The 22,024-nt window shown below is 39.2% G+C and overlaps 1 protein-coding gene across 2 annotated transcripts in view; it reads right to left on the bottom strand.

Annotated features, from left to right (window-relative positions):
• Simc1 (SUMO interacting motifs containing 1) overlaps positions 1–17,149 on the bottom strand; it is an 81,933-nt gene extending 64,784 nt beyond the window's left edge. For both annotated transcript variants that reach the window (XM_076856569.2, XM_076856570.1), the window contains exon 1: positions 16,915–17,149. In XM_076856569.2, coding sequence (XP_076712684.2) covers positions 16,915–17,043 — 129 coding nt within the window. In that variant the 5' untranslated portion in view covers positions 17,044–17,149. The remainder of the gene's footprint in view (positions 1–16,914) is intronic.
• Positions 17,150–22,024: the final 4,875 nt, after the last annotated feature.

The raw sequence follows: 22,024 nt of genomic DNA, 5'->3' as shown, positions 1-22,024 counted from the left end.
CATTAATACTGTTCCCTAGATGTAGAAGAGATTTAAGGCTGTCCTTTGATTTTTGCTAGTACTGCTAAACTCTACAAACCTTTAATTATCTATAAATTCTGAATTTTACTGTGAAAAATTAAACCTAGTTAATATAAGGACATCTGTGTAATGGTGATGCTAGGTTCTTTGTATATTAAATATATTCATGTCTCTAGTATACAAGTTTTAAAACCTAAAGCTTGAAAAAGCACTTTACCAAGCTAATGTTCTCCAAACTAAAGTTGTCTGAAATGGTGATTTTAAACTTGAAGAAATAACAAATTTAAATGGAGAATTACTTATGTCATTTAATGATCTGTAACAGGATCTGTTATCAAGATGTATGTAAAATTTTATGTTACTTTTTATACTGGGATAGAAATTTAAATGTATTTTTTACAGATAATGAGAACCTGATCTATATAAAGGTTGATATTGTAAAACATGAAAACATTTTCCACAAAAAAAGGGTTAAAGGCTTTCTAAGCTTTTCTTTGATTCATAATTCAGACGTAATGATGTATTATGTTATTTGTGAAGAGCCCCACCTTACCAGAGATTAGGCTTTGCCTCCTACCTTACTCCATGTTAAAATGGCTCCAAAACAGGCTTGACTTCAGCTTACTTAAAGTTGTGTTCAAAAGACTTTTGTTGTAAAGATTACTGTGATCTTAAAACAGGAGATATAATGTGTAACTAAAGATTATAAAAGTCATTCTTGGTTCATAGCTATTATACAAACTGAATATGTTTTTGCTCTGTTATTTCATTTTGTATTTTCCTTGTAAACTTTGTAACTGTTGCCCATTAGTGTTTTGCAGAGGTACTGCCTCTAAAAGAAAACAAAACAAAAAAAAAAACCCTCAGATTAATTTGAGAGAATAAGCCATTACCTACAAGACAAATAGTATATAATGATGACTTCCAGTACAAATACTAACCCAGTTAAATGAAAGGGATCACTGTAAAATTTACATATTAAAGTAATAATCTGTTATTCCCTCTTTAAGACTGGCGAAACTGGCTTGCTGGGTGTTAAAAACCAAAAACTTGGAGACCAAAGTAAAGGAAGAAAAAGGGCCAAGGAAAAAGCAGACAATATTTGACCCTTTGGTTCTAAGTTCAGCCACCAGCACCCAGAGAATGATGGGACCCCATTAAGGGCTCTGAAACTCCAGTGAGTCACCTGATCTGCCAGTCAGGGAGATCAAGAGGACCCTAGAGTACAGAAAACTAACTGGTGGTGCGTATTCTGCAAAGAGGAGGGTCACTGGAGAATGAAATGCCTGAAACTTCCAACAGAAGCTAGGTGTGTGTTTATCAAGAACCTGACCTGACCCATTCTGGCACATGGCACAACTGATAGAGGAAAACTAAAGGAGACAGGAGGCTTCACACATGTCCCTAAAAGTGAGGAACCTCAGCTGACTCTTAAGAATAGACAGGAACAAGGTCAGTTTCGACCAACTTGGTCTTAAACACCTGGCAGGAGAATATAGCCTGAGCACAGTACTACATGGACATTTAAAAGGAAAAACAATTTTTTTTTTTAAATGTAACTTAAGATGTACAATTGTGTCAGCCCTAACAAAAATAAGTAAACTTGGAGGCTATAAAGGAAGGTACTTCTGAGAGTGCCTAATATTTAACTATCACAAAGGACTCTAAGAGACATAAGGTTCTCCTGCATTCCAGAGGCTGGCTGAAATACTAATTGTTCTCTCTCTCTTTTTTTTAATATTTATTTTTTAGTTTTTGGTAGACACAACATCTTTATTTTTATGTGGTGTTGAGGATCAAACCCAGGGCCCCGCGCATGCCAGAAGAACGCGCTACCACTTGAGCCACATCTCCAGCCCCTAATTGTTCTCATATTAATTGTTTACCAAAAAAGTAATGCGTTTCTGTCTTGTTTATTGTTGTCCTAGCATAAACCCTTCCCTATGTATACTTGCCAGTCACCTGCCAACTGCCACCATGTACCTTCGGACTGCTGTGATGCTGAATACCCTTAACTGTCCATGCCCCATCTGATAGAAAACAAGGACTTTGGGTCACTTGCCCCCAACTATTGCCTACTTCATAGAAATTGAAGGTAGAAATTCATAGTGGGGAAACTTAACAGTGGTCTCTTCACCTTCTGAATGTTGCCCTCATCGCTCTAAGGTGTTTTTTTTTTTGGTGGGGGGGTGGGGGTGACAGGGGTGGGTTGGGGGTTATTACCAGGGATTGAACTCAGGCAGTCAGTACAGATAGGTAAATCAAGTCAGGTTGGATCAAGGAAGCCAATTTTGAGTGAGTATGAAGTTGGAGACTCTCCACTAAGGGACTGAAATGTTAATTCCTTCAGAGTCCTTCTGGCCACCCTTACCAAGAACTTGCCCCAGCTCCAACAGGTTGCTAAGAAATTTGGTCCCAGGAATTGCCCCTCCCTACAGGGAGCTATAAGGTTGGTTTTTTTTTTTTTTTTTTTTTTTTTTTTTTATTGGTTGTTCAAAATATTACAAAGCTCTTGACATCTCATATTACATATAATAGATTCAAGTGGATTATGAACTCCCATTTTTACCCCAATATAAGGTTGTTAATTAATGTGTCCTCGACTGCACCATTCTGCCCTTCCCCCTTCAGCCCACCAGTTTCCCACCTTTTGGCCATCCCGCCCTTAGGCGGGAAGGAGAGAGAAAAGGGGAAGAGGGCAAGAGAACAAAAGAAGCTAAAGGGCAGAAAACCTGGTTTCTTGAGATACCAGGATACCAGCTAGGGCCCCCTTCTCCCTCCCAGAAGTCTATGTTGCTCCTTTTTAAATAAACCCTGCTTTATATGCTTGCCTTGGCGTGTTTCTCTTATGTTCAAACTTCAACATGTGAGGAAGCAGAACTTATCATTGATAACCGGTGGTATCACAATTATTAGCTAAAGTGCAACATTGTTGCAATTAAAATGCACAGAAAGAATTTTAAAATACTGGGGCTGGGGGTGTGGCTCAGCAGGCGCTTAGCACGGGGGAGGCCCTGGGTTTGAGCCTCAGCACCACATAAAAATAAATAAGTAAAATAAAGGTATTCTGTCCAACTACAACTTAAAAAATAAATAATTTTTAAAAAGAATTTTAAAGTAAACATACAGGACCAAAAAAAGGGGGGGGGGGAGGGTGCTGGGATTGTGGCTTAGCAGTAGAGCACTTCATCTAGCATGAGCAAGGCCCTGGGTTCAATCTTCAGCACCACATAAAAATAAATAAATAAAATAAAGGTTTTGTGTCCAACTACTTCTAAAAAAAATGATTTTTAAAATATTAATGTATTATAAAAGATTTTTAAAATATTAATGTATTAATTCAGTAGAAAATAAAATCTAGAAATAGGCCCCAAATTATCTGGAAACTTAGTTTCTCACAAAGGAGTAGTGTCAGATGATGCTATAATTTTGGTCTGAAATTTTTTTTTTTTTTTTAAAGAGAGAGAGGGAGAGAGAGAGAATTTTAATATTTATTTTTTAGTATTCGGCGGACACAACATCTTTGTTTGTATGTGGTGCTGAGGATCAAACCTGGGCCGCACGCATGCCAGGTGATCGCGCTACCACTTGAGCCACATCTCCAGCCCTGGTCTGAAATCTTAAGGCCCATGTGTTAATGGGTTGGTCCCCAGCTGTTGGCACTACTGGAAGATGATGGAATCTTTAAGAGATGGAGCCTTATAGGAGGAAGTTAGGTTACTGGGTGTGCCCTTGAATAAGGATACTGGGATCCCTGGCTCCTACCTACTTTTCCATCTTTTCTCTACCACAAGCTCCCACCATGATGTACTTACTCCCTGTCCACAGGACCAAAGGCAACTGAGCCAAGTGACCATGGACTGACTGTTAAAACCTCTGAAACACTGAGTCAAATTAAACCTTTCCTTTTTTTAAGTTGATTTATCTCACATATTTGTTATAACAACAGAAATGTAACACAGATGACCTAGTCATTTGAAAAGAGTTTTTCCTTTCAGCAAAATTCCAGACATTGAAAAATATTGTCTATCAGAATGGAACAAATTTAAGAATGTGATAATATCCAGATTGTCCAAAGTATACGAAAATAAGTATACTATCAGTTAAGAAATTATGTTAATACTTTTTTAAAGTATAACTTGGTGATTATGTATCAATCAGGAAGCGGAAACCAAAAGATGACCAAACTTTAACGAAGCCCAGAAGAAACTCATTAAAGGATAATAGGGCCAAGCTTGGTGGTGCATGCCTGTAATCCCAATGGCTCAGGAGGCTGAGTCAGGAGGATTGCAGGTTTGAAGGCAGCCTCAGCAACTTTGCAAGGTTCTGAGCAACTTACTAGACCCTGTCTCAAAATAAAAAAAAGGACGGGGAATGTGACCCAGTGGTTAAGTGCCTGGATTCAATCCCTGGTGCTGCTGCTGCTGCTGCTGCTGCTCCTCCTCCTCCTCCTCTACTGGTAGCTCCTAGAGTCTAGAGGACCACCTGAGAACCTTGTTTGGAATCTATGAAGTTGACTAACACTGGAGCCCAAAATTATGTTGTATTATCAAAGACTCCACTGTTACTGCCATTGAGCACAAATATCCCAGTTTCCATGGCCAGTGGCACCAATGTCATACCCTATATTTCCAGCACATTTACTACTGGTGCTAATAGTTGCCATTATTATTGCCATCCTCACTAAAATGTAGCTTACTTGGGCCCTGTTTCTTTCTGTCAACAGTTTCCAATTCAAAGCCTATGACTGATATAACCTAGGTCCCATATCTAAGCAATAGATGCAAAAGAACCCGGGAATATGGGCATCTGCCATGTGCACTTTTTATGTGGATGTAGATTATCTCTCTGAAGTATTGTAAATATAGTTTCAAGGTTTGGATACTAGGATCCCACAAAGAATGACAATATCCAGACAGTGATGTATACTAAAATCATAAACACATAGTCTACTGTAAGAAAACTTGTCCTACAAGCAATTTCTTATGACCATGCAAGAGAGTTTGATATTATAGTCTGAAATTTAAAAAATTAAAGGGACTGATTAAATTATTTTCATGTTACAATAAAATGCAACTGAAAAAATATTTGTTGAATGAATACTTAAAATGTGCCAGAAGCCAAATGGTATATATACTGAGAATAATGATGTGAGCAAAATGGACTAGGGGCCTGAATGAGGTAGCAATATTTATTTAAATATCTAAAATATATTAAATGATTTTGAAAAAAAATTAGATCTCATTGGGAAAGAATAGCATTTATGTATGTCTGTGCACACAAAGAAAATTTCTGAACCAATACACAAAAACTGTAGTCATCTTGACAGTGATAAAACTATAGTTTTCTAGACAAGGGCAGATATTTACATCCTGAATTTCTTACCTCTATTGTGATTTTGAAAGGATGTCTATAATTCAAAATGGGGAAATTGATTTTCCCAAATGATATGATGACTACCTTAAACAACAACAGAGAATCCATTGGAGGGCACAGGGTGTCCTTTTGGAGTGTACAATAAATAATGGTGATACACAACTTAGGGAATTTTATGGGTAATTTTTATGGTGCAGTATGGAATTATACCTTATATTAAAAGGCCCACCAGAAGAAAGATACTTTACATATTGTTAATACAAAAATATAAAACTAAATTCCTCTCCAAAGAGGGAGGGTAACTACCTTCTTAAGTGGGTAGCCAGACCAACTTCCCAAAGACAACTCAGGATGAATAAGGGGATGGGTGACTTGATTTGCAGGCATACAAGGGAGCTGACCTTGATTTAAGATCCAAATGAATTTCATCTGATGTTTTAAATTCAAAACATCAGATAAATTTTGTTTTCTATGACACAGTCCTTTTTTTAGTTATAAAAATCTCTATAAAAAGTCAGCCTGGGACAGATGTCATATTTATCCCTTGGCTCTCCCATACAAGGTACTCTGACAAAACTGTAATATAACTTATTTATCATAAGGAAAGGATTCCATAAAAATCAACAATAAGAAATGTTTCTCTCTCAATAGTTATTGAGCACCTACTATGTTCAAGGCACTAAGTTACCTCTTGGGAATAGAACTGTGTACAACAGTGATCTTACAATATTCAGAGGAAAGGTCAAAATAAAGTGTTGTTGTTTTTTTTAAGCCTTTATTTATTTATTTCTCTGTGGGGCTGAGGCTCGAACCCAGTGCCTCACACGTGCTAGGCAAGTGCTCTACCACTGAGCTACAGACCCATTCCCCAAGAAAGTGATTTTTTTTTTTAAAAAGGTATTTTTTCAAAGTACCTGATAAGAGGTCTAAAAATAATTTTGGGATTAAGAAACCCTGAGGAACATATTCTTACAAAAATGATACATTTTAAAAAAATAATGACCATTTGACCCAGCTATTGCCCTTCTCAGACTATTCCCTGAAGACCTCAAAAGAGCGTACTACAGGGATACTGCCACATCGATGTTCATAGCAGCACAATTCACAATAGCTAGACTGTGGAACCAACCCCGATGCCCCTCAATAGATGAATGGATAAAAAAATGTGGCATTTATACACAATGGAGTACTACGCAGCACTAAGAAATGACAAAATCATGGAATTTGCAGGGAAATGGATGGCACTAGAGCAGATTATGCTAAGTGAAGCTAGCCAATCCCTAAAAAACAAATGCCAAATGTCTTCTTTGATATAATGAGAGCAACCAAGAACAGAGCAGGGAGGAAGAGCAGGAGGAAAAGATTAACATTAAGCAGAGTCATGAAGTGGGAGGGAAAGGGAGAGAAAAGGGAAATTGCTTGGAAATGGAAGGAGACCCTCATTGTTATACAAAATTACATATAAGAGTTTGTGAGGGGAATGGGAAAAAAATAAGAAGAGAAATGAATTACAGTAGATGGGGTAGAGAGAGAAGATGGGAGGGGAGGGGAGGGGGGATAGTAGAGGATAGGAAAGGTAGCAGAATACAACAGTTACTATTATGGTATTATGTAAAAATGTGGATGTGTAACCGATGTGATTCTGAAATCTTTGTAATGTTTTGAATAAAAAAATAAATAAAAAATAAAAAAATAAAAAAATAATGATTATACAACTTGCTTCCCCCACCTCCATTTCATATATTTCTAGTGTCCCCACACAATGTTTTCTTGGAAATCTGGTATAAGATTGCAAGTTTGCCCCCAGGATTTTCATTCTTACTAATGGTGGTAAACCTGCTTTACTGGTAAGCACCTGGTTGAACCTTTCTCAGTTTCCTCATCTATCAGTGATAACAATAATATCTACCTCATGGAGTTACAGTCAAGATTAGCATGAGTTAATTCAAGTAAAGAACTTAACAGTGCCTAGCATAAATGCCAGCTGTTCTTATTACATAATGCTCACCCCAATTAACATGCTCAATGCTACATGGCAAATAGTCATTCGAACTAAAATACCAATTAATTAAACACTAATTAAAACACTACTCCTTGATAAGAAAGGCATAGGACCCAAATAAGGAAAACCTTATGGTTTTACTAACTTCCAAGAAAGAAGCCTCATAGAATGAAAGCTATACAATGCTTCTGATTAGGAAGACAGTATTATAAAGATATTAATTCTCCTCTTATTACCTTATAAAACTAATGAAGTGGTTCTAAAATGGATACTCCCCACAATCCAGAGAGATATTTGGAAGTATGTGGAAACATTTTTGATTGTCACAATTTGGTAGGCATATAGAATGTCAAGTATGTACACTGTGTAGAGGCTAGTGATCTTGTTAAATATCATATAGTGCACAAGACAACCTCATGAAACAAAGAATTATTTGGCCTAAGGACACCTGACTTAAGGTAATCTTTGACAAAGTGATTCTAAAATTAATTTGGAAGGGCAGGGGATATAGCTCAATCCTTGCCTAGCATGTGTAAGGCTCTGGGTTTGAGACCCAGCAATACAAAACAAAACAACAATAATTTAGAGAAATAAATGGTCACAAATAGCCAAGAAATTTGGGGTTGGGGGTAGGGAGTAAGAAGTTGTTTTATTCAATACCAAAAGGTTTCATCAAACCATAAAAATAAAACAGTAAAGTTAAGGCATTGAGAATACAGAAATCAATAAAAATTAATAGAAAAACCAGACATATAAGCATATAAAATAATTTGGTATAAAAATGTGTTATAAAATAAGTGAAAAGATGATTACTTAAGAAATTATCAAAACAATTGATAATACCATATTTTGTAAAATCCAATATCCAGAATGTTTCTTCCATCCATGTGCATCAGGATGCATCTTATAATTAATGTGTGTATTTCATGTGGTAGTGTTTCTTTTTTCCAGGAAAGCTGTTATTATACTGGAAACAAGCCTTAGATTAAATGTTGTCTTAGAAATAAGACAGTATAGTTTATTGAAAATGGTAAGCACACTTCATGCCATATAAATCATTTCAGATGAATAAAAAACCACATGGTAAGAATGAGATGGAAGAGGTCTAGGGATGTAGCTCAGAGGCAGAGCATATGCCTAGCATATACCAGCTCTAGGTACAATCCTGGGTCTCACTTATACTTAATTAGGACAAATAATGAATAAATAAATAGGAAGAAGAAGAATGAGATGGAGCTGGGGGCAATGGCACCAACCTGTAATCCCAAGCAGCAATTAGATATATGAAAAAAAAAATTAGGGGCTGGGGATGTGGCTCAAGCAGTGGTGCGCTTGCCTGGCATGCGTTCGGCCCGGGTTCGATCCTCAGCACCACATACAAAAAACAAAGATGTTGTGTTGTAGTAATTCATTTGTAGGTCAGCATGGGAAAAGAAAGAAGAAGAAGCAGGGCAAGCGAAGCAGCAGCAGAAAAAAAGTCCTTTATTGTGTATAAGCAATCTTTTTATAGTATTGTGAACAAAGAAGGCAGCCTTCCAACATCAATAAATCAGGTCTTTCAGCTAATTAAACATAGCATACAGAAGTTTTACTTTCTAATCAGAAGTGACCCGCTTCTCATGGTTAATCTACTTTTGGCCTGGAGTATGTTGAGCTCTGCTCTTTGTTAAGAACAGATAATAAAATTTTTCTCAGCGCCCTCCTAGCCCACTTGGCAGAACATCCTGTTTGCAGGCAAGTCCTCCCAAGGACAGCAGACACCTCGTTTTCAAGCATGTCCGCTGTTACCTTATCTAAACCTTGAAGGAGCCTCTCGTTTGCAAGCAGGCCCTCCCAAAGACAGCAGACACCTCGTTTTCAAGCATGTCCACTCTTACCTATCTATACCTTGACAGAATATCCCGTTTGCAGGCAGACTCCATCAAGGACAGTAATAGTAACACAGTCACATCTGATTCTCTACAATGTTGTGTCTGCCAAAAACTAAAAAATAAATATTAAAATTCTTTCCCTCTCCCTCACTCTTTAAAAAAAAAAAATTAAAAACAGAATGAGATGCTAAAATATCTCAAAGACAAATCTATCTAAATATCTAAACACAAAACAAAAATACACACATACATATAAAAATGTTAAACTTTAATAAATGTAAAAATTTTTTAATCTTTTTTAATTTTTTTTTTTTTGTACTGGGGATGGGGATTAAACTCAGGGGCACCTGACCACTGCATCACAACCCTAGCCCTATTTTGTATTTTATTTAGAGACACTCAGTTACTTAGTGCCTTGCCATTGCTGAGGCTAGCTTTGAACTTGTGATCCTCCTGCCTCAGCCTCCCAAGCTGCTAGGATTACAGGCATTTACCACCGAGCCCAGCTCAAAAATATTTTTATAATCTTAGGAGTGATGAAAGCAATAAGTATGACAAAAAAAAATCACAAAGGAAAAGAAGGATGTAATGAAATACATAAAAATTTAAAACTTCTTTAGGGCTCAGATTGTAGCTCTGTGGTAGAGCACTTGCCTAGCATGCGTGAGGCACTGGGTTCAATCCTCACCACTGAGAGAAAGAGAGAGAGACAGACAGACAGAGACAGACGTTGTGTATTTTTAAAAAATTAAAACTTCTTTTGAAAAAAAAATAATCAAAAGTTGGGGGGAAAAATCACTTCATTAATTTAAGGGGTGAAGTTGTATTTGAAAGGGATTGTTAGAAATAACAGAGGACGAGCTGGTATGGCCCTGAAACAAACCTAAGTACAAAAGGCAAAAATTTCATGAAAGAAAGATACCCATATTGCTCTAGTCAATTTTCTTAAGGTATACTGTTTGACTCAATAGCAATATTTCTTAGGAAATTACAAGAGCTAAGGGCACTGTGAGTCAGAAAACAAGGATAAAAACCCAAAAAAAATGTGTCATAATATCACACCTCTCCTAAAAACACAATCTATTTTCCCTATTGCACCTATTTTCTATTATTTTGTTCATTTGTTAGTTTTCTGCCTATTCCTCCCCAATAGAATGTAGTTCCATGCCATCTTTTTTTTTTTTTCTTCAGTTGTAGATGACACAATACCTTTATTTTATTTATTTATTTTTATGTGGTGCTGAGGATTGAACCCAGTGCCTCACACTGGGAGACAAGTACTCCATCACTGAGCTACACACCTAGCCCCCATGCCACCTTGTTCATATCTGGTTCCCAAGGTCATTGCATGTGCTTAGTAAGTATTTATTGAATGAATGAATGACTATTAAAAAATTAAGCCAGGCGCAGTGGTGTAGGCCTGTAGACTCATGAGGCTGAAGCACAAGGATTGCAACTTCAAAGCCAGCCTCTGCAATTTAGCAAGGCCCCAAATAAGTTAGTGAGACCCTGTCTCAAAATAAAAACTAAAGGGATGTACCTTAGTGGTAAAGTGCTTCTGGGTTCAATTCCTGGCACTAAAAAAAAAAAAAAAAAAAAAAAAAAAAAAAATTAACCAAAGCCATGAGAATTCACAGAATCTGGTTATCCAGTCAATAAAGATTAGAAAAAACAAAAATACCTACTTTTTCTTCCTAAGACTCTGTACTCTGTAAATTATCTGCCATTACATTTATGTGTTTATTTACTTTTACAATCTTCCCCAACTAAAATAAAATCTCCATCAGGGCAGGGACTGAGTTTGCTCACAAATGAATTAACAACATTTATAAAGAGTGCCTGGTATACAGTAAGTGCTCAATAAATGGTTATTGAATAAATTGATGATACAGAGGTAAGACTAGGGAGTGGGGAAAAGGGCATGTTTGATCATATCCTTAGTGAGAACAGTACACAATTTCTGTATGAAACTGGTCAATATATATCAAAAGCTCAGAAAACAGGGTATACTCTAACTCAACAATCTCACCTCTAAAAGGAACTCATCCTAAGTTAAAAAAAAAATGAACAAATATTATGAGGAAATTTCACACTGGTTTGTTTATAACAGAAAATTTAGAAATGAAGGTATGATTTTCATTAAAAGGAGATCATAAATGTAACTATAATCTGCAGAAAGAAATACATTAAAATATTGATAAAGATAAGCATTTTGTTAGAATGGAAAGAAATTTCAAGATACAATGAGAGAAAAAGGCAGGCTAAAAACCCCCACATGTACAGCAAGACTTCATTTTGGCAATATCATCAAAACATATTGTGGAGGGAGCACATAGGTATATATAGATGCGAGGATATATTTGCAGGCAGTAAAACAGACATCAATCACACTGATTATCTCAGGATGGTGAGATTAAGGACAATTTTAATGTTTTTCATAGCTCAACCCAAATTAAAAGGTTATCTGAAAATGTTCTGGTTTTGTTAAAAAACAGAAAAAAAAACTATCAAAAACACTGCACTGACACATTTCATCAACTCAAAGAAGACTAAAGCTTATGTTAAGAATCAAGAATTTTAAAATGCTTTGTGTGTGTGTGTGTGTGTGTGTGTGTGTGTTGGGGGGGTATTTGGGTGGGTGGTGTGTTAAACTCAGGGGTGCTCTACCACTGACCCAGTTGTCCTTATTTTATGTTTTGAGATAGGGTCTTCCTAAATTGTCCAGGCTAGCCTTGAACTTGCAATCCTCCTGCCTTAATCTCATAAACAGCTGGGGTTACAGCTGTGCACCACCCTACCCCAGCTCAGAATGTTAATTACAATTGATGGCTTTTTGATTTGCTGAATTCAAGTTATTTCCCCTTAGTCAAAAAGAAAATTATATAAAATTTGCTTCTTTTATTTCATTGTCTGAAACACTTGAGAAAGACTTGGCTTAGAAATAACACAAAGAACAGCAAGAACTACCATTTTGCTGAACACTTTACTGGCATTCCTTCATTAAAAACCTATAACAAACAACAAATCCCACTATGTTGTATAATTATAATGCACTAATAAAAAACAACTAATAGTTTTTAAAAACCCATAATAATCTCACTAGGTAGGTATTAATTTTTTCAGGCTTGAAATGCTAAGAGATGATGGAACTTGCCAAAGTAGGTGCTTGGTGGGGCATCTTGATTTCAACACAGGTCTCTTAACCTTGGAGCCTTCAGGAAAATTTGCTTTAGGCTTTATAACTTTGAAAAGAGTCTCAAAGCCTCTGATTCTTTACATTGTTATCCTACCACTCTTACCTAATTTTCAAGAAAGATAAAAGCAGACGAAGCCTAGAGCTTTTAGAAAGCTGGAATAAACAGCTGCAGAACCAAGATTTTAATTAGGTATTGCTTTTTGGAACTTGTCTACTTCTATTCAACTCAAAAGGCTCAAGATCAATATGCTTGGCTAGGTGGTCACAGTGGGGGAAAACAGTCTACCAGAAATATGGGTTTGAGAAGTCACCACAGACCAGGATAAGAATACATTTTCATTGAAGGAAGCTGAACCAGGATGAATGAAAATGGACAAAACCTGAGTGGAAAGGAAGCTGATAAAGAGGACAAATTTAAAGGAGAACTGAGAAAAGGGAGGTACTTGGAGTAAAGGCAGTTGTGAGTTACTCTGCAGTATTTTTTCCTTCCACCTTTTACCTCTATCTACTCTTTTCCTCAATGAGCTCAGTCATTATAAGGACTTCAATACTCCCTTCTATTCAGAAAATGCCAATTCTCTAGAGTTAATTCCTGAGAACTGGCCATATCCATGTACACTTCCAATAAGCACTTTATTTATTTATTTTTGAGGTGCTGGGGCTCAAACCAATGGCTTCACATGTGCTAGGTAGGTGCTCTACTACTGAGCTACATCCCCAGTCCTATTTTTAAATAATTCTCTTATTTTGAGAAAGGGTCTAGCTAAATTGCTAGGCAGACTTGGAACTTGCAATTGTCCTGCCTGTCTTCTGAGTCACTGGTATTACAGGCATGCACTACCAGGCCAGCCTTCTATCAGCATTTTAAATCCAGTGGATCCTCTTCCCTGAGCCTGCTCATCAAACACCTATGTGGTCAGGCACAGTGGCACAAGCCTGTAATCCTGCGACTTGGCAGGCTGAAACAGTTCTAAAACCAGCCTCAGCAACTTAGTGAGACCCTGACTCAAAATAAAAAATAAAAAGTGGCTGCTATTTACAATAGCCTCATAAAAAAAAATACAATACTTGGGGGGCTGGGGATGTGGCTCAAGTGGTAGCGCGCTTGCCTAGAATGCGTGAGGCACTGGGTTTGATTCTCAGCACCACATAAAAATAAAATATATTGTGTCCACCTAAAACTAAAAAATAAATATAAAAAAATACAATACTTGGGAATCAATTTAACAAAAGAGGTGAAAGACCTCTGTAATGACAACTACATAACACTAAAGAAAGAAACTGAAGATGACATGACCTTAGAAGATAGAAAGATTGCCCATGCTCCTGGATAGGCAGAATCAATATTGTTGGAGTAGCCATACTACCCAAAGTGCTATACATATTCAATGTGTTTACAATTAAAATCCCAATGTCATTCCTTACAGAAAAGCAATCATGAAATTTATTTGGAAAAATAAGAAAACCCAAAATAGTCAAAGCAATCCTTAGCAAGAAGAGTGAAACAGGAGGCATCACAATACCAGACCTTAAACTATACTACAAAGCAACAGTAATAAAAATGGCATGGTATTGGCACCAAAACATACATGTAGACTGATGGTACAGAATGGAAGACACAGAGACAAACCCACATAAATATAGTAATCTCATACTAGACAAAGGCACCAAAAACATACATTGGGACAAAAGACAGCCTCAACAAATGGTGCTTGGAAAACTGGAAATCTATATGCAGCAAACTGAAACTAAACCCCCATCTCTTACCATGCACAAAACTCAAAGTGAATCAAGGACACAGGAATTAGATCAGAGACCCTACACCTAACAGAAGAAAAATCTTTATCATTTTGGATTAGGCCACAACTTCCATAACAAGACTCCTAAAGCACAAGAAATAAAATCAATAGTCAATAAGTGGGATGGATTCAAACAAAAAAGCTTCTTCTCAGCAAAAGCAACAATCAATGAGATGAACAGAAAGCCTACAATTTGGGAGCAAATTTTTGCCCCACACAGGTCACATAGAGCACTAATCTCCAGGATATATAAAGAACTCAAAAAACTTATCAAAAAAACAATCAAAAAAACCCCAATCAATAAATGTGCTAAGGAGCTGAACAGACACTTCTCGGAAGAAGATATACAATAGATCAACAAATATATGAAAAAATGTTCAACATCTCTAGTCATTAGAGAAATGCAAATCAAAACTCTCCTAAGATTTCATCTCACCCCAGTCAGAATGGAAGTTAACAAAAATATAAGCAACAGTAAGTGTTGGTGAGGATTTAGGGGAAAAGGCACATTCATACATTGCTGATGGGACTGCAAATTGGTGCAACCACTCTGGAAAGCAGTATGGAAATTCCTTAGAAAACTTGGAATGGAACCACCATTTGACCCAGCTATCCCACTCCTTGGTCTATACCCCAAAGACTGAAAAACAGCATACTACATTAACAAAGCCACTTCCATGTTTACAGCAGCACAATTCACAATTGCTAAACTGTGGAAACAACTTAGATGCCCTTCAATAGATGAATGGATAAAGAAACTGTGGTACATATACACAAAGGAATATTTCTCAGCATTAAAAGAGAATAAAATTATGGCATTTGCAGGTAAATGGATGGAGTTGGAGAATATCATGCAAAGAGAAATAAGCCACCCCCCCCCCAAAAAAAAAACAGGGGCCTAATGTTTTCTTTATTAAGTGAATGCTAATCCATAAGAGGGGAGAGGGTATGGGATGAGTGGAGGAAATTTGGATGGGTCAAAGGTGGGGAATGGGTAAGGGGGTAAGAAAGATAGTGGAATAAAATGGACATCATTACCCTAGGTACATGTATGATTACATGAATGGTGTGCATCTACTTCAAGTACAACCAGAGAAGTGAAAAATTCTGCCCCATTTGTGTACAATAAATTGAAGAGTTTTCTACTGATTAGAACTAATTAAAAACAGACAAATAAATAAAGGGCTGGGAGTGTAGCTCAGTGTCTAGGTGCCCCTGAGTTTAATCTCCAATACCTAAATAAAAAGCAACAACAACAAAAAAAAAAACCCCAAACATCTATCTGAACCACTCTTTCATCCAACAATTAATTATTAAAATTCTATTATCCCACACACTCTGTCACAGCATTAGGTACATCCATTCACTCATGGAAGTTTGATCATTTCTCCCTTGAAAATCATCCGTTTGTCCAATTCAACTGAATTCTTTATTAAGAGGTACTGAGAATCTCTCTTCCTTGAACCATGGCAACCTCAACACTCTGTTGGCATGCCATTCTTTCTGTAATGATCACCTAGCACTTAGCACAATACCTGGAACACAGAAGAAAGGGCTTCACTTTCAGGGACTGTAGACTTTCTGGGAAGGGAAATGAGGGAACAAAAGCTATAAGACTTGTCTTCAAGAATATGAAGTATTGTGTTTTCCTTAAGCTGTAAAACCTATACACATAAAATCAGCCTGATTCTTTTATTCCTCTGAGGTATGGTTTTGGAATGCCGGAAAGATTGTTTTCTGATTTAAAAAAACAAAACTGTCCACTTTCTATCCCTTAAGTACTCAATAACCACTTGTTGAATATATCACCTTCTATGACAGAGACCACGAATGTTGTATCCTCCATTGTACTCAGCCCTATAACATCTGGCCATAGTAAGGGTTCAATAAATATCTGTGGAGGATTCTGGAAAGGCAGGGGCCATAGATATTTTATTCACCACAGCAGCAAGAACAAAGATGAAGGGCCTGAGGTTAAAAGAGATAGTACAGGATGTAACCCCTCCCCCATTCCTCCAGGACTTGGTACGTGTTGCTAAGCGAAATAGATCGCTCTCCTCCACAACTCCAAAATCGGGCCCCTTGCTCCGCGGCCAGGCCCTAGAGCGCGGCCACCATCTGGCCCAGGCCCGTACTTCCCTCCCTCCCAGCCTGGGCTCCCGTTACCTCCCTGCACACATCTGTGCCCACCACAAGCCAAACAATTACGCGCTCTCGCGTCCCTGCCTCGAGGTCTGGATCGCAGCCGGGGCCTGGCCAGGACCTCCACCAAATTTACTCCCCGCCAAATTTCCGTGGACGTCCGCGGCCAGGATGGCCTAAGACCGCCGCCTGCCACCGGCTCTGGCAACTCCAGCACCAGGAGCGCCAGGACACAGTCCATGTGCTCGGCCTCCGCTCTCTAGCCATAGCCCACTCGGCTTTCAGCGCTGAGCCGGGAGGCCTGGCCACCCCGGCCCGGCGCCGCCGCGCTCCTCGAGGCCCGAGGCGGGGAAGGCGGGAAGCGGCTGCAGCTGTGAGGCGCCGAGCGGCGGGCGGCTGGGGCACAGAGGGCAGCAGGCCGGCCGAGGGTCCCGACGATGCGAGGCCCGAGCTGCGGCGATGCTCGGGCCACTACGGGGCTCGACGAACAGCGGTTCGCACACTCACCACTGTCCGGCGGGGCAGCGCGCCAGAGGTCCGGGACAGGGCCCGGCGGAGTCGCCGCGCCCGGCCCGAGCGGGTTCCCCCGGAGCTCTCGGAGCCGCTGTCGTCCGAGATCACGATAAAGTCCTCCATTGCTACGGGCCCCGGCCAAGCCAGAGCGCGAGCCGACGGCGACCCAGGCGGCGGGGGCAGCGGCGACTTCGGTTCCCGCTGCTGAAGCGACCGTGGCGGCGGCAACCCGGGATATCCCCCGCCTGCCCCGCCCCTTTCCGTCCCTAGTCCCGCCCTCGCTACACACGCCCCGCCCACTTCTCGGAGCCCCGCCCATCGGCGGGCGGCGGGAGACTGGGTCAGGGCCTTGATCATTGTGCTAGGCGGCAGCACCCTTCCTCCCTTCTCGAGGAGAAAAAAAAAAAAAAAAGAAAACGAGTTGCAGCTGGCTTGGGCTGGTGTTGGGGGCGGATGTGCGAGGTGCTGAGGCTGCGGGGCTGAGCCAGCTGCTTCCCATTGAAAGTGCGAAGAGAAGTGTGATCAGCCCCTGCCCGGTGGAGGTGTGAACTGCCCTTTCTGAGAAGAGGGCTTAACTGACAGGGAGAGGGGTCCCTTGAAGGTGGGTGACCTGATCTGTGACTTACTAGACTCACTGACGGGGTAGAGTGTGCCCTAACTGAAGGAGAGGCTGGCTTCCAACTGACGGGGTAGAGGGGCCCCCAACTGACAGTGGGTGACCCAGACTCTTACTGATTAATGAGGTAGACAGATCCTGAGTGACTGAAGTGGGTAAGCTAGTCTCTTACTGATTGATGGCTACAGGGGCCACCAACTGACTGAGGTAGTGGAGACAAACCCCACTTATTTGTGTACATGTGCAAATATACCTGTAGGATAAATTCCTAAAAGTGAAATATTGGGTCAAAAACAGTGTTTTTATTGTGTTTTTGGTAAATGATGCCAAATTATCCTGCTAAATGGTTCCAATTGTTGCAGTTTCACCAACATTACAAGTATCTCAGGAATTTATGAGATGTAGAGAGTTGTTCAATTGGTAGCTGGGTGAATAGCTTTAAAAAGTACACACAAAAAAAGAATTTATGGGATGAGGCTCCAAAATGTGCATTTCTAGCAAGTTCCCAGGTGATCTGGTGACCACACTTTGAGAAACACTGGTCTGTTGGATAAGGATTTTAGGATCAATAGATTATAGATATTTTGGTCAAATAGATGAAGGGTTCTGAAGGGATACATTAAGTTGACTTCATCTAATAATGCCATTAAACATTTAGATTATTGAACTCTACTTTTTGTATGAATGCTGGGGATTGAACCTAGGTCTCATGTGTGCTAAACTCACTCTCTACCACTGAGCTACACTGCAAATCTCAACTCCCTGCTGCCTGAAACACCGTCTTCTCTAGATTACTGTGATTCTGCATTTCTCTTATCACTGCTTTGTAGTCTTTTTAGTTGACTCCAATTCTTCTATTCATCACCCCTTAAATCTTTGTGTTCCTCAGAGTTCTGACATGGGCTCCCTTCAGACACTACCGTCCTATATAATCTCAAAAATTCCCATGGCTTCAATGATCATTTTGACGGCAACAACCCCCCATGTTTATCTCCAGCACAGACCTATCCTTAAACTATAGTTGTATATGTCTAGATGACTATTGATGTTCCTAGGCATCTCAAGTTGAAGATGTCTGCAACTGAACTCGCCTCTAACCACCCTCTAACCACCCCTTACTGCTCTCCTTCACTCTTTCCTGTCTCACTAAGTGGTGCTAACACCAGCCAGTAATTGCTCAAGTAAGTATTATGCTTCTTTTCTATCTTTCCTCATCAACAGTTTTAGCTCCTAAATCTCTCTCTATTGCTCTCTCTCTTTCTCTTTCTTTCTTCTTCTTCTTTTTTTTATTATAGTGGCACCCCCTCCTCCACAGAAAATCTTAACTAAGCTTCTCCAGAAATCTTCACCAAAATTGACTTTAGGACTATCAGCATTAAGAGTCTCTACAAAAGAGTTCAATTAGGTAAATTTCCTATTTTCCTGTTGCTCTATTTTACTTGGCCACCGGCCTGGAAGAAATCAGCATTCCAGGTGCTGAAAACCCCTTTACTAGTTTTTCACAAATATTTATCCAGTATAATAGTTTGTAGAAGTGTGTTTACAAATGTAAAATGTGATAGTAAAAGACAAATCCTTTAACAAGGCTTCTGGCCTTGAGCTGGAGCCTCACAGAGATGTCTGCATTTCTAAGATAAGAGAAGTTACCAGTTGGGCTCCATGAGAACAGCTGGCAGGGGAAGAAAAGGGAGAAGTAGCACTCCCCTTCTCAGGTGTAGTCCTTGAAGGGTTAACTTGCCCAGAACAGTAAAAGGAAAAGCTGCTTTTATGTGAATTTCTGCAGACTGTGGACTTCTGAGCCCCTCCCCTTACATGCTGGGTATAAAATTCTGAAACAGCCTGAACTTGGGGTTCAGAGGATTAATTGATTACAGTGAAAACTGTACCCTCTGAACCTGATGCAGCCAAATAAAACTGTTTCCTGCTATTTTTGGTGCTCTACCTCTGTCCCCTACAACAGTATGGTGATTGAACCCAGAAGTATCCTACCACTGAACTACATCCACAGGCCTTTTTATTTTTTATTTTGAGACATGGTCTCAGTAAGTTACCTAGGCTGACCTCAAACTTGCTATCCTGTTACTCAACTTCCTGAGTTGCTGGGATTGCAGGCATGCCACCATGCTCAGCCCCTCTTAAATATCTCTTACATCCATTCATTTCTTTTGGCTTCTACAGTGATACTAGCCAAGCTAAGATCACCTCTGGCCCAGTCTATTGTAGTAGCTTTCTAGATAGGAAGACTAGATAGTCTTCCAGAATCTACTCTTATATTTTTTTGATTCTTTTCTGTATATTCAACCAAAGCGATCTTGAAGAAAATATGTAGTTATGTTCTCTTCAGTGATTTCCTAGTAATACTGTCTTCGTCAGTTCTAGCTGCCATAACAAAATACTTAGACTGAGTGGCTTAAACAATAGAAATTTATTTCTCACAGTTCTGAAGGCTGAGAAGTCCAAGATTAAGGTGCCAATCAATTCTGTTCCTGGTGAGGGTTGCAGATGGCCAACCTATCACTGTGTCCTCGAGTGGCCTTTTTATGCAGAGGGAGAAGAAGAGCTCTCCTTTGTCCTCTTGTAAAAAGCCACTAATTCCATCCTTAGGAGCAAGCCCTCATGATCTAACTTAATCCTAATTATCTTTCAAAGACCCACATCTCCAAAGACCATTTCATAGGGGGTTAGGGCTTAAAAATATGAATTTTGGGGAACACAAACATTCTATCCCATAACACTGCATAAGTTTCCAAACAAGTATAACTTTATATGCATTTTTCTTGGTTTTATAAATATATATTGTAAATACATGATATGTAGAATAAATATCAAATATTTAGTCACCAGATTCTTACTGAGCATTTGTACTACAGTCAAGAAATATAATTGAGAACAGGATAGACTTGGTCCTTGTTCTCACAGTGCTTATTGTTTAATGGGAAGATGAACAATAAACTAGGGAATCTTTTTTCAATACTTTTATTAGTTGTTGATGGATCTTTATTTTATTTACTTCTTTATTTATATGCGGTGCTGAGGATCAAACTCAGTGCCTCACACATGCTAGACAAGAGCTCTACCACTGAGCCACCACTCAAGCCCCAGAAATCTTTATATTTCAAATTATGTAGCCAGTGTGAAAAGACTCAAATTGTGAATCGCAAATATGAAATAGTTTTATTTTTTCCCAATAACCATTACCATTGTCTAGAAATCCTCTTGCTCACTGGATAGTGCATTCCCTTATGAGCATCCAAACTCCAGACCCATTTTGCAGTCACTTTTGATAATTAATAAATACAATCTCATTCCAAGTATTAATATTTAGAGCCTGACCATTTAAAATATTTAACCTCCTGTAAATTCATAGCTCTTCCTGTTTTCCTGGTGCAGATGAGCATGTGGCAACAACAGCTTTTGGGGAAGAAGGTGATGATGTCACTCTTCTCTGAACTCTTTCTCTTTCCAACTGAGGATGAAGAAAGGGAAGGAATGATCTCTGCAAGACTGTCCATTAAGAGTTGGCTGTTCTCTCTTCTATTTGTTGCTACTTCAGTAACAGTTCTTCCACTGTGTCAGGTGTCCAGGTGTCAGCTCTCTTACACATTGTGCATATTGCTGTTTTCTGTGGGCTTCCCTTGAGCACTCTCTAAACTAGGAGGTTTCAGGCTCAACTTCTTTTTCCTGCACACCTGCATCATAAGTTACAATCTAACATATAGCATTTTGTTGTTGAGGGAACCTCATCTGGAAGAACTTCTTGAGGAATGCCGGCAAGAACTTTAGGCCTCAACCATTTTGTGTGCCAGCCAATTGAAGCACACATGTAGAGCTTAACACTTATAATTAAAGCAGAAAGGTATGCAGATATCTCCCATCCTGATATTCCTCTTTTAGCACCAACCATCTCTCTCCTCTTTTCTTTCATCCCCAGGGACATCAGAGTCTCAGCCAGGACAATGATTCGGTGAATTCAGACAGGTTCTCAAGTTGGGGAGAGGAGTGAAGAATAATTTGTTGCACCTTAAATTGTGGGAAAGGAGTCAGGAACAAGCTGAAGGGTCCTATCTTCAGCTAGAGAGAGATAATGGATGGTTTTGATCTACGATCAATAGTAGTCATCCATGGATTTATTAGATACTTGGAAAATTTCAAATACCCATTTTTATTGTAGAATTTATGATAAAATGATTAATATTAATAACAGATTTTCAAGAGTAAAAATAGTAATATTTTAAGGGTACAACTGGGTTCTGATTGTGAGTATCTTTCTCATCAGCTATTGGGTCTGAAACTCATGAAACACAGGTCTGACGGTGTCATATGAGAACACCTGAAAAGCACCTTGTCTTTATTTAGTAATCCAGATATGATGAATACTGGCCCTGAAGTTGCTTTCCTTAACATTGTAAGTAATGTCATCTGTTGAGAGCCATAGCCGAGTCGGAATGGCACCTGGCATTTTACCAGAAGGAGTGGTTGAGAGGTGAC

Source organism: Callospermophilus lateralis, chromosome 5 (genome assembly GCF_048772815.1).
Source record: "Callospermophilus lateralis isolate mCalLat2 chromosome 5, mCalLat2.hap1, whole genome shotgun sequence".
In the NCBI taxonomy this organism is placed as follows: domain Eukaryota; kingdom Metazoa; phylum Chordata; class Mammalia; order Rodentia; family Sciuridae; genus Callospermophilus; species Callospermophilus lateralis.
This window is presented reverse-complemented; position numbering and strand designations above follow the sequence as displayed.